Source organism: Manacus candei, unplaced genomic scaffold (assembly GCF_025592945.1).
Source record: "Manacus candei isolate 608988 ecotype Guabito, Panama unplaced genomic scaffold, ASM2559294v1 h1tg000046l, whole genome shotgun sequence".
Lineage (NCBI taxonomy): Eukaryota > Metazoa > Chordata > Aves > Passeriformes > Pipridae > Manacus > Manacus candei.
In genome coordinates this window covers 5,950,923-5,963,748 of record NW_026138094.1, presented here as the reverse complement: position 1 = coordinate 5,963,748, position 12,826 = coordinate 5,950,923, and the positions used below count along the sequence as shown (strand labels likewise).

Genomic DNA, 12,826 nt, shown 5'->3' with positions numbered 1-12,826 from the left:
CACTATGTGCATTTAACTTCTTTAAAAACATGCTTTTCTCAGTAGCAGCATGCTCCCTTCAGCTGTTGGTATCTTTTGCTTACTTCACGTGGATGTGTAGTCTCTGGATATCCTTTTAATCAGAGCCTGTTACCATGTATCTTATGCTAAGTGTACCTTGTGTTTTCCCTGTTAAGATAGGATTCATAAATTACATTCTCACTGTCTGTACTGCAGCTCACATATTGTAGTAGTTACGTTATTGTTGTTCTGAGGCTATTATAAGTTTTGCTGCTTGTCAGCATTGAGGGATGTGAATAGCTCTTTGACTAGGTTGTGAAAGTTATTTACATTAAAGAGCTTGTCTGGGAGAAAGCAGCTTCTTTCAGGTTGTTTTTCTCACCCTCACTTGGCCAGGGAGGAAGTGTACTGATAAAAATACTACTCTGCTGGACACTGACCCAATGTGCAGAAAGAACTTTTTTAGTGATACACGTGGATGTGTTAGTTTTCTTGACAGCAAGGAGGAAGCCAGAGCAGACTATGAATATATTCCTTGGTCTGTCCTTTGCTCAGGGAATTTACTACATGCCCGTATAGTCTGCAGTAGGCATGTGCCACCTGAAATCGTTTGGCATAGCCACACTCTTACAAGTGAACAGAAGCTGATTTTGCCTGTGCTCTGTGCAGATGCAAGCAATCTCTGCTTGCACTGGCACCAGCTGAAACTATTTAGTCTTGGTTCAGCACCAAGCTGAGCTAATAAGCCTGAGAGGCAAAGTATGTTAGCTCAGGCCTGACACGGCACTGACGTAGCTGCACAGCTTCTGGTCAGCTGGGAGCAGGGACAGAGCCAGCTCACGCCTGCCTGCCAAAGACAGTATAGGGATATCTCCCAGGGCTATCCCTGCCCTCCTCACTCTGCTATCTGGGAAAATGAAAATAACCAGTCTGCCTGCTCTTCGCTACTCTAGGCTTTTAGTAGAGTCCCTGCAGTGCCACATACCCACTTTATCTCTGGCTGTGAGCAACTTGGTCCTCTTTGGCAGGAGAAGAGACTCAGACTTGCTGCAATGAAAAGATCAGCAATGGTTAGCTGTTTTCAGACAAATCTCTAGGAGTCAAACTGTCATCTTCTCTCTCCCATTTTGCTAGGTAATTCACATTACAATGGAAGGCAAATGTTGACTTTTAATGGAAAATGCTGCACAAGTTGCAGATTACCAGAAATTATTAAGATGAACATTAAAATGTTTTTCCTACTCTTGTTATTTCAGTGATCTTGCCGGTGAACTTAACTGACTTGTGCCAAACATACCGACATCTCTGCCTTAATGGGCGTTGTATTCCCACTCCTGGGAGCTACCGCTGCGAGTGCAACAAAGGATTCCAGCTGGATGGTAGAGGGGAATGCATTGGTATGTGGTTTTCTGCTGTAAATCACAGAGAGGAATATATTTTAAAGGAAAAAAACCCTGTTCTCCACACAATGTAACAACTTAGAGTTTATAAATAAAACAGTCCCCCCTCCAAAAACTCTCCAGTAAATAGATTTCCAAGGACTAATTGATTTCAATGGCAAACTTACTTTTACAACAGTTTTACCTTTAAGACAGTATTTAGCAAGTCTTGTAACTTGTAACAAAATTGTACAGAAGCAAGGATTTCTTATTTTACTAGCCTACGACTATAACATGTTTATTAATGATTGAAAACGACCTTTTTAAAATGCTACTAGCTCTTTGAGTATGTAATGACCTATTGTTAAAAAGAAGTCATAAAATGGGGCTCAGTAAGATTTACAAGTCCTCTTTCAGCTCCTGAGGAGTATCTTGTTGGGCTCTTGAGACCCTTAATTTTGGAACTTAGCAAGAGCTTGATGATGGAAGCAAGTATTAGCTGTCTCTTACAGGCAAGATTTTGGTTCTGTCAAAATCTGTGTCTTCAGTGTGGCTGGGAATGTGGAGATGTAGGATTGAAGCCTTTACCTCTCACACATGCAATATCTTGTCTTTTTGAATATTCCTTTTTCCCAGCTCCTTCTTAGCTTAGAATGTGGGATCCTTTTCCTAGGAATTCTGTGGTGTCCGCTTTTCTTTCAGAGTGAAGGACACTGTTTGTCCAACTACAAAATGATAAAATACCCCTACAGGCACGAATAACTTTCAAGCAGTGTTGTAATAAAAATATATTGTCTCTGTTCTGCAGATATTGATGAATGTGAGAGGAGTCCATGCATTGGTGGAGACTGTGTGAACACCCCAGGATCCTACATCTGCCAGTGTCGTGTCGGATACCAGAGCACAGCCACAAGAACAGAGTGCAGAGGTAAATCATGACCTTATAGCCTGGTCTGTACTATTGTATACATACCAGGAGGGAAAATAGTTCTTAACAGATGTGTTAAATATGAGGGTTTTTTTAAAAAGAAGATCAGATATGGCAGTAAAAATTATTAACCTGCTGGAGCTGCTGTTCACAGACGGGTTTTGTCTTGTGCTGAAAGTATCTTGGCACCATTTGTGGCTTTGAAGTGGAAAAGACATACTTTCTTTTTTTTAAATACTGAGAAATTTTTTCTTTTGCTACCAGAGGATCTCAAGGACAATTAAACATCCCTTCTTTGAAGAAACCTTTTATCTATAAAAGACTATTAAAAGACTAAAAGGGTTGGAGGGGGAAAGATAAGTCTTTCAGTGCCCCTGCAGTGTTGTCCCTGCTCACTGTCAGAGAAAAAACTAAACATAAATTATGTCAATGAAAACTTAAATAAGATATGGAAAAGTAGTGAAGCACTGGGGAAAGTCTAGATAGAGAAGCTGTAGAATCCTCATTAGTGTTATTTTGAAGATCAGGCTCAACAATAGTCATGATGGTTTTCATCCTGTCTTCCTATGGGAGTGGGGAGCACATAGCTCCTCAGTAGTCAACCCTCTGTCAGGGGTCTGTCGCTCCCAGACTGTCCTGGGATGGGAATTCAGCTGCAAAAGTGATGCAGTCCTTTATAGTTAAGTCATAATGAGAGACTTCTGGTGGGGGAATGAAGGATTACTTTGATAGTTCTTAAGAAATGAAGCGTCTAAATGAAACAGGATGTTTGAATGCTCAGAGTCACAGCTTGTCTTCGTATTTTGCTTTCTGGGCTGGGTGCAGGGCACAGAGCATGCACTCATTCTGGAGCAGAGAGTTTCTGAAAAGCCAGAAGAAAGTTATCTGTATTAGTGTGCGTTTTTTTTCTTCCTTTTGTGAATCAGAAAGGTATTTGTGGTACAGAAGCTTACTGCAGCCCAGGAGGACATGCAGAGGCAGCACTACTGCTGCATGTTGCTGGGAGGGTTTGACCTAATTGCTGCCAAACAACCATGCTGCGGAAGCATCTTCATAGTTCAGCTGACTAGTGGTGAGGGAGTGCTGAAGTGGAGTCTCAGCTGTGATGAATTTACTCATGAGTCATTTTTGTCACAGGCTTTTAATTTGACTGATTCATTACACAAACACATGGTTGTCAGAAGCCCAGTAGCTTAATGGCATTTAAGTGTGGTCACTTAGCAGTTCCTTTGCAGTCTATGGGAACTGTGCTTGCTTGACAGACAGTGCAGAAAATGCTGCGATGTGCAGAATCTTTGTTTTCTGAAGGAATTTTTAGGACCAGTGTAAGGAAAAGAAAAAGGCTAGTGGGGTGCATTTGGCAAAATGTGGATATAGCACTGATGCCTGCCAAAATCAGCATTTGCTGTGAAATTACTTTGCATGACTACTTTGGATGTTGAGATTTTATTTTTTTGCATGCACAAATATGTCTGTGCTGATACGCTTTTGCAAATGTATTCCTTACGTCTGCTCTTGAAAAACAAAGTCTCCATAATGACCAGATGTTTATCTATTCCTTGCTCCAAGCTTCCAGGGCAGGTTTTTTTCTGCATGATGACTCTGATTAATGATTAAACATTGCAGTCTGTATCACAAGCTACTGACTCAACTGTTACTAGGATCCCTTATAATTCTAGTAGGAGTTTGGCTGAATGAATATCTTAATTGGAGACATAGGTGAATAAAGTTGTCACATTGTGATTAGTAATCTAAACGAAAAAATGCTTCTCAATTGCAGAAGAGGGGATATAAAATGGACCTCCAAAAAAGATCCATTAGCTATGAATGTGTGGGAGTCAAAGCTTTAATAGCTAATTGCTTACTGTAATCTGCTCAACGTTTCTGAGAAGAGGAGCTCAGGTCTTACACGGAGATGACAGAAGTTATGGATATCTCAGTGAAGGAAGGGCTTTGATTTTTTGCAAATTTCTCTGAGGGAAAAAAAAGATCATGATGTTATTTCATATTTTGAAAATTAGAAATGTGTCAGACTAGCAGTGGGACTCTGATCAGCTTGTGTGTATATAAAGAACAATGAGATTCAGTGTTAATTTTCTGCACCATAATTTAGATGGCATCAGATGAATGAAAATACAAAACCTAATCAACTCTAAAAATTAAAGGGCCAGAAAAATCTTGTGACATGTTAGCTGTCCTAAGGAAGAAAGCTGGTAGGGTAGCTGAAGCCAGGCTCAGGTACAACCAGGTGCCAGAAAAGTGGGGGGGGGAAAGGGGACTGAGCAGAGAGGAAACTCACTTTTATGCATTGCTGGTTGATGACCCTTGTTTATCCAACGAGGGGATGTTTATCGGGTCTGTACACTTGCTAGAAGCTGCCAGTGCCCCAAGCTCTCATCAAGCAGCTCTTGCCCCTGCTGGCTTGGTTGCTTGCTTGCAAAACAGTTATTTTCAGGGGTTTCTTAGCAGCTTCCCAGAACTACCACCCTGCTAAGAAGGCAAATATAAGTTCACAATTTCCAGGGGCATCAGTTCCCCCTGCATAGGTGCCCAGAGAGCAGGGACATTGAGGAGGATGCCCTGTGCTCTGCTTCTTCCTGCAGCACAGCAGTTTCTGAGGAGAGGGTTTGGGGAGGGGCACCCCCAGGATGTTTGGGAAGACAGCGTGGTTGCATGATAGATAGGTCTGCATGGGCTGGTTGTGATCTCTGTGAGCAGAGTCCCCTGTGTGCAGGAATCTCTGGGAGATGGTCCAGGCCTTGATGGAGAATACTGAGCAATCTGAAAAATGTCTAGACAGTCTGTCTCAGCATCTCCTCTCCCCTCCTTTGGAGGAGAGGGAGAGCTGCCAGCCTCGTGTGATATCACTATTCAGGTCCTCCAAAGCACTTGCCAAGCACCTCCTGCAGAGAGAGGGAAATGAGGATCTGATGTTTCAAATATAAAATAAGCAGGAGAAATATCTTCTGAGGTGGGAAAGTCTTGAACTTTCCTGTTATCTTCCAAAGCAGCAGCAAAAGACAAGCTTTCCCCCATCTTTTCTTAAGTAGTTAGATACTGTTAAGTTAAAGTTCAGCAAAAATATTTTAATGATGAACAAAAACAAAAAAACCCCAAACAATTGTGATTCTTGTTTGAGAAAGCTGCAGGGTACTGTTCACTGAAATTCTTTCACAGCAACTTGAAATTTCAAGCTGATGAACATTTTCCACCCCCATAACATTGAGTTATGGAAATCAAAATAAATCTTTTTTCAGGTGAATATAGTTTCCATGTAGGTTTAAAAACCTAAGAGAAGGGGAAATAGGAAAAATTCCTCTTGAGTGTAAAAAAGACCACCCCCCCCAAATGTTATTTTTCTTTTTGGTTGGCTTTCAGACATTGATGAATGTTTACAGAATGGTCGTATCTGTAATAATGGACGATGCATAAATACAGATGGCAGTTTTCACTGTGTGTGCAATGCTGGCTTCCAAGTGGCAGTTGATGGAAAAAACTGTGAAGGTAAGACTTTTCTGAAGTTATTCCATATCAGTAATTACAGTTGCAAGAGGTTAGTCATGTCAATGAAAAAGAAAAGGACCTCTGGTGGGGGGAAGGGAAGGAACAAGGAATCAGATTTCTAAATACCTTTTGCTGTATCTGGGAGGGCAAGTGAAATGTCTTTTGCAGCCAGTTCTGGAGCCTTGGCTTGGCAATCCTCAGCGGGATGTCTGTCCAGCAGGAGAAATAGCACATACCACTATCACAAAATGCAGTTTCTTTGATGGGAGTGGTACATTTTAAAACACAGCACGAGTCACATGCTGCCTGATTTTACTGTGTGTTTTACAGCATGCTTTATGGGATCTTACTGGGTGACTAGCAATGTGTTTTATGTAGATGCAGTCTGGTCTGACCTATAAAAACTGTTTTAAGAAAAATTTGTAAACATAATTGATGTGTTCCTACCTCCCAGACCTTTAGTAAAGGGGGAAAAAAGAAGAATGTTCTTTATCATGCTTCCCAAGGTCCTTGGGAGGGTTCCCAATGATCTATTCATACGTTAAAAGAATTTCAAGCACTGTTCTTAGAAACATTTTTGGCAGAATATTATCTCAGTGATTCAGCTCAAAGACTTAATGCCAAAATTCTTGGTTGGGATAGATACACGATTTTTTTTTAAGTCATAAATTATTTTTGTCTGACTTAGCCTGTAAGTAAAAAGAAAACACACCATGTCTAGAAGTGTAATTTCTGTCCAAGACAGCTGCAATATTAAAGAAAATAGCACGATTCTGAATATATTGTAATGTCATTATGATCCAGTGATTTTATGTGCTAGTAGTGATTCTGTTAATCCTTGGTAGAGACAGACATTTTAAGACTCTGTTTTTCCTGACTCTTTTTTAGATACAGTTTAGCACTATAAGCTGCTTTTTAAATATGTTATAATGGAAGTACATTGACTAAATATATTTGGAAATGAGTCTATTTGGGAAAAAAAAAACCCTTATGCTGATTTCTTCCTTTCCCACCAAATACCATGTGCTAATAGTAATAAGAACCAGGACATCGGCAGTCTGGTAAAACATTTTTAATTCCATTGCATGTGCTGCCAGAATGTCTGTTGCATCCACTTATGAAACAGTTTCATCTCTGGCATTGTAATGCATCGAGTTTTGTTCTTAGGAATACATGCACACACACACTAATCAGAAAAGACCATGGCATTGTGCCATACCTTAATGTAACTGCATGTATTCCTTCAGATGAAACTGGTGAATAGTGCTGATTTTTTTGGGGATGTAGCATCCAAAACTGATTTCATTTGTGCCAGGACAAAGTAAAGACTAAGAGGATATAAAAGCTTACTCAAATCAAGCACAGAATTCTCTGTACTTGCCTATTTTTTTTCTTTCCCATTGTGTGAGTAACTGTGCAGGGTTCAGAATAGCAGTGCCTGAGACCTCCACCTTTTCCTATTTGAATCTTTCATGCTACCCCATTATGTCAGAGGGGTAATATAATGCTATTATGAAGCTATAATTAGTAAGTATCCTCCTGTGTGGCCTGTCATGCTAAGTCTGGGGAAGGGGCAGGTTTTATTTTAAATGGAAGTTGAGGATGACAGTGCCCACAGAATGCATGCTCGAGTACAGTGCTGGGAATTCTCCCACATCATAAATCTTAGACTCATCCAGTGGAGGTTATAAAAGTTTTCACTCCAAACCCAAATGTTCACTCCTCCCCTCCCAGGTCTTCTTAATGATGTAAAATTGTGTTTACCATTTCTAACAGGAGGCTGCTCCTAACATACCTTCTATTTAGATTAAGATTGCAAGCCCTCTTCAATTACATCCTTTCTCACTTTTTGATGGCTTTTACCAACTGGCAGTTAAACTGTCCAGTTTCTCATCTGGTTTTCATTCTCTTTGCTCTTTTTGGATGTTAATGATTCATTATGAAAAATGGAGTCACTGCTTTGACACATCCTCTAGGACAGTGCAGTATGTCCCATCATATGTTTCTCATTATTATGTACCTCTGACAACTAAGAAAGAAGTTAAGGTTTATCTTTTGGATATAATTAATAAGAGTTCTTTTGCTTCAACATCGTGAGCGTTATGTCTATCATGTACATTTTCAGATATGGATGAATGCAGCATAAGGAACATTTGCCTCAATGGGATGTGCATCAATGAAGATGGCAGTTTTAAATGCATTTGTAAACCAGGGTTCCAGTTGGCATCTGATGGACGCTATTGCACAGGTGAGCACAATAAATTATGGACTCCCAAAGCTTGTGAGTCATATCTCTCTGGGTAGCTTCAAGAATCACATTATGTCCTTACAGTGATCCTTGGGAACAAGAGGTACTGGGCAGAGTTCTCATCAGATGTGCTTTTTTAATCAGCTAGAATGATTTGTCATTGTGCAGACAGTACTCAGTCTTCTCCACAGTGTTGAGCAACCACCCAAACCAACCAGTGGGAAATATCCTTCAATCAAGGACCGTGTGATCTGACCTAGTTAAACTCCATTTTTTTAGCCTCCTGCCGTTTGGTTCCGGTATATCTCATACTTTGTGTTTGGCCTTTTAAAGTTTTCTGCCTTTGGCCACCCAAGCATCCTGGCTCATTGCCTCCTAGTCAGTACTCCAAGGAGTGGCCAGCACTTTGTGTGACCAAGGTGCAGACATGAGCACCACAGCAAAATTGTCTTTGCCATTTGCTGCAGTAGCTCAGCAATCCCCCCTGTGGGAGACACTGCAACATCCTGGTTACTGGTTATGGCACTGGAGTTTCTGTTCAGTCCCGTCAGAAACTGCACGGTTTGTGTGTGTAAGTCTTCATGTTTCAGTAAATTTACAGGCGCAAAGCAGAAGTCAAAATAAGGAATAAACAAGTGGTGGGCCAAGTTATTTACAGTTTTTCTTTTGAAAAATTAAAAATCTTTTAACTCTTGGAATCAAGGCAGAAAAAGTGCTTGATTACACTTCAGCAAATTTTTAAAAATGCCACATTGCAGCATCTTGTTGTGGACCAATAACAAAAGTAAATGTTTGAATAAGTAATTCAGTTTTGAGAGTTAGTGACATGAAAGGTGAATTAATTTGATCCTTTTGCTTATTAAACACTGTACCAGACCTGGTACAGGCTGCTCTGTGTTGTTAGCAGGGATGTGACTCATGGATGCAAACTCAACCCAGCCCAAAGGCTTGTCTTAATTTTTGCCTTGAGTATCTTTTGGTATTTTTTGTATTATTTCTTTGTGGGTTTTGGTGGTTGGTCTTGGTTTTTTGTTTTGTTTTTGTGGGTTGTTTTTTTTGTTGTTGTTGTTTTGTTTCTTTGTTTGTTGTTTTTTTTTTGTTACATCCTTCTGTGCACTGAAATGCCACCCAAGAAGATGGTATCTCTACCAGACTGCTTAAAACATGATGATACTCAACTTTACAGCCTCTCTTATGTGCCTCCTGGCTAAACAGGAGTATGGATACAGTCAAAAAGGGGTTTCTGGCCCTAGAGAAATGTTACTTCTGTGCATCAAAGGAGGAATATTTGAAAAGTATCCAAAATTGCAGGGAACTCAACTGATTCCTACTGAAACTTGGAACAGACCTTATAGTAAAATGAAGGATTTCTCCTACTGCCTTTCAACACCTACTGTAAGCCTTGTTCTTTATGAATGAGCATGCAAACGTTCATTATGTGTTAAAATTGCTATTGGGTCAAAATCAAACCAGATTTTGAGACCTGGACACACAAATTACACTTTTTACCCACTTCGTATTTGTCTCCTTTCTTCTACTTGCCCAAAGTATCATGTAACAATTCCCAGATCTTCAGTGGCTAGAGGAGCACAACTCTCTCCAGTCATGTTACTAAAAGTTTAAAAGTTTGATCCTTAATAATGTCTTTTCCTGTATATTTGGATGTTTGTCCTTATTAAGTCCTTTCCATACATGCCAAATGTACGGAGTAAATACCTTGTGTCCCACAGAACTGGTAATCTCTGAAACACTCATTATTCACACTGCCTTAGCCCAGTTTGTTTATGAAGTACATGCATTAAATTTTACACAAGTTTAAACTCTAAGCTCATGCTTGCACATGCAGTGAGTGCTTGTGCACGTTGGGAATGTGTGTTTGCACAAACTGACATTTCTGCAGCAAATTGGTTTCCTACCTGAGCAATTCTGATAGGGAGTTGAACATGTGTTTTTCCAAACTCTTTAGGGGATCAACAGAGGAATAGGAGTGCAGCTTGTTGCTTCTGTAACCATCTCATTTGATGCACTGTAGGCTAAATTTTCAACTGTTAAGAAGGGCTTCTAACCCAAAGATGGGGATAATGTAATTGGCAGTTCCATAAAATTGGAATTTAAGTATAAGTACAGGGCAAATGCTTGGCTGTCTGGTAAAAAAATTCCACTTAGACTTTCTGAAATAACATGCCAAAAAAGAATGTTACACCACAGTCTTGTGTATTCCCTGAAATACAAAACATGCTAAACTTATTCACCATTAGCTTTCTTCGGTGGTGATTTGCTGGTGATTTTTCAGAATCACTTAAATGGAGCAGGCAGAGGTTTGAAGCATTATTCCTTTTATTGTTTCATCTTGAGATTAAAAATTCCTCAAACTGAAAGCTTCTGCAAAGCAACTGAAAATGGTAGTTTAGTAGTCTGAGTAAATTTTTCCTGGTTAAAATTAGAGGACTTATTGTACCCCGCTAGCACTACTAACCAAGCTAAGCAGAAAATGCAAAAACTCACTGAACATGGAGGATGAATCCACTAGTTGGTTTTCCAGAACCAAGTTGAGTATATTTTAAATTGTCCAAATAGTGACTTTTACCACAAAAGACAGCAGAGCCTTCTCCAGGTTAGAGATTTAGACTTTATGCCTATGTGTGAAGTTGATTTACTGTGTGGAATCTCAGTCCTGGTAAAAGCAGAGGCTTTTCACCCCATCTTCACTGAAACCAGGTTTTCAGCTGATCTGCACCATCCTAAGTGACCCACTTTATCTTTCTGAAAAACATCTACAATAGTATTTCCAACACATCTATAAATCAGTGCAAAAGACAAAGGATTGCACATCTCACCCTTCACTAGCTTACCAAGTCTTTTAAAAAAATGTACTACAGGAAACAGAAGAAAATTAGTTTTGCCTTTCTGTTTCTATAAATAACCTTAAAAAAGGAAAGTTAATTTTTTTCCCACTTTTAGGGGAATCTCTATCTGTCTCAGGAGTTCTGTGTTGTCTAACAAAATAACTGTCTACACTGTTAAATAGTATGGGTACATTTTGAATCCCAACTTTGTTTTTACCTAAACTGAGTAGGGACTAAATTTAAAGTGGGAAAAGCAATTAAGATTTGTCTGAAACAGAACAAAAGATTGCAAGATGAAGTAGAAATGCATTGAGCCCATGTACTTAAATATAGCTTTTATTTTAAAATGCAGTTCGAAAAAGGAATCTTGGATCATACAAGCCACGTTTTATGCCAAACAACACAAACTAAGTAAAACACAGAGGTGTTTCACTCTCAATTTGCCCTTTTAAGGTCAGAAAAAAGGAAATTGTCACACACACTGTCTCTTGTATATATTATGGAGAGTTGTTATGAAGTGATTATTTTATGAAGGTTATACATACTTCCAAACAATATTTTAAACACTCCTTTTCTTAATCACTTCTAAAATGATGACTTACTCTCTGCACCTAGAGAATGATCTTACTATTAACAGGATACACAACCTATATAATTTTTTTACTAACTTAACATCTCTTTGTAATGGTTTAATATTATAAGGCTTCATTCTTGTATTTCCTTGCTCTGGGCCTTATTGTTCAATGTACCATTGTTGGGCAAAGATGGCAGCTTGTGCTGGGCAATTGCTCAAGGCTCAAATCATTAACAAATTCCTTTCAAGGCTGGAGTGCAGTCTGTTCATTGAGAGTTTATAAAATGGGCTGTAATGAGCATCTGATAGGAAAATCCAGTTGTCATGCAGATCATCAGAGGGACACTACTGAGGGCAGGGTCTGACTGTGGAGATTCAGATGTGCTTCCAAAAACTGAACTCGCAGCAGGAGGAAGGGAAATTCTTTGGTGGCCCTGTGAAGGCACCTTGTGGGGAGTGAAAGGTTCAATTTGCTATTTTGACTGATTTCTTACAGCATGAACTGTTAATATGGAAAGGGAATGTCCTGTTGTATACTACATAAGTCCTTTGTGTTAGCAGTCACAGTTTCCTCCTTCCTCCAATTATGATTTTGCCTGAATGATCCTTGAATTGGAACATGTACCTCTTGGGAACAACTTAGGAAAATGTAACCCCTTTTCACTTTCCAAGGGAAGCAAAATTGTTTTGTTCTGTTTATTTCTTCTGAATTTTGCATTTTCTTATTCTCTTTCATGGAATGAATTAATTATTATTCCTAACAAAACCTTTACTTGAACTAGTTTCCATTTACACTCTATATTTTTTTAGGATACATTGAAAATAAGCTGCACAAATGCAAGTTTCAGCCAGGCACTGACACTGGCACTGGTTAACTATGTAATTTAATTTCTAATAAAGCTCATTCTGTTCTCCAACAGACATCAATGAGTGTGAGACAGATGGAATATGCATGAACGGGCGCTGTGTGAACACTGATGGCTCTTTCAGATGTGAATGTTTCCCTGGCCTTGCAGTGGGACTGGACGGACGTGTCTGTGTTGGTAAGACAAGCTTAATGTGTGGGGAGCCACAGTCAACCAATGTTAAGACATTAATGCCAGACTGATGGACACATCAAGTTTGAATGTAGAATGGACCATATTTTTATGGATTGGTGGGCAGTAGTTATAGTGGATACTAATAGCTCTGAAGTATTTACTGTAATAGCCTGTTTTGCTCTTGTTTTCATTTCCTTTGCATTTAAAGTGAAAAAAATGTGTGGTTCCAATCACAAGGTCAGGTAGACTGTACAGCATAGGGGTGACTAGTGCTGTAACAGTTTTGAATAGGTGAAAATTTGCCCTG

General features: G+C 39.5%; 1 protein-coding gene across 2 annotated transcripts in view; it reads left to right on the top strand.

Annotated features, from left to right (window-relative positions):
- FBN1 (fibrillin 1) overlaps window positions 1-12,826 on the top strand; it is a 146,613-nt gene that overhangs the window by 67,664 nt on the left and 66,123 nt on the right. For both annotated transcript variants that reach the window (XM_051796554.1, XM_051796553.1), the window contains 5 exons: window positions 1,257-1,397; window positions 2,188-2,307; window positions 5,686-5,811; window positions 7,937-8,059; window positions 12,400-12,522. In XM_051796554.1, coding sequence (XP_051652514.1) covers window positions 1,257-1,397; window positions 2,188-2,307; window positions 5,686-5,811; window positions 7,937-8,059; window positions 12,400-12,522 — 633 coding nt within the window. The remainder of the gene's footprint in view (window positions 1-1,256; window positions 1,398-2,187; window positions 2,308-5,685; window positions 5,812-7,936; window positions 8,060-12,399; window positions 12,523-12,826) is intronic.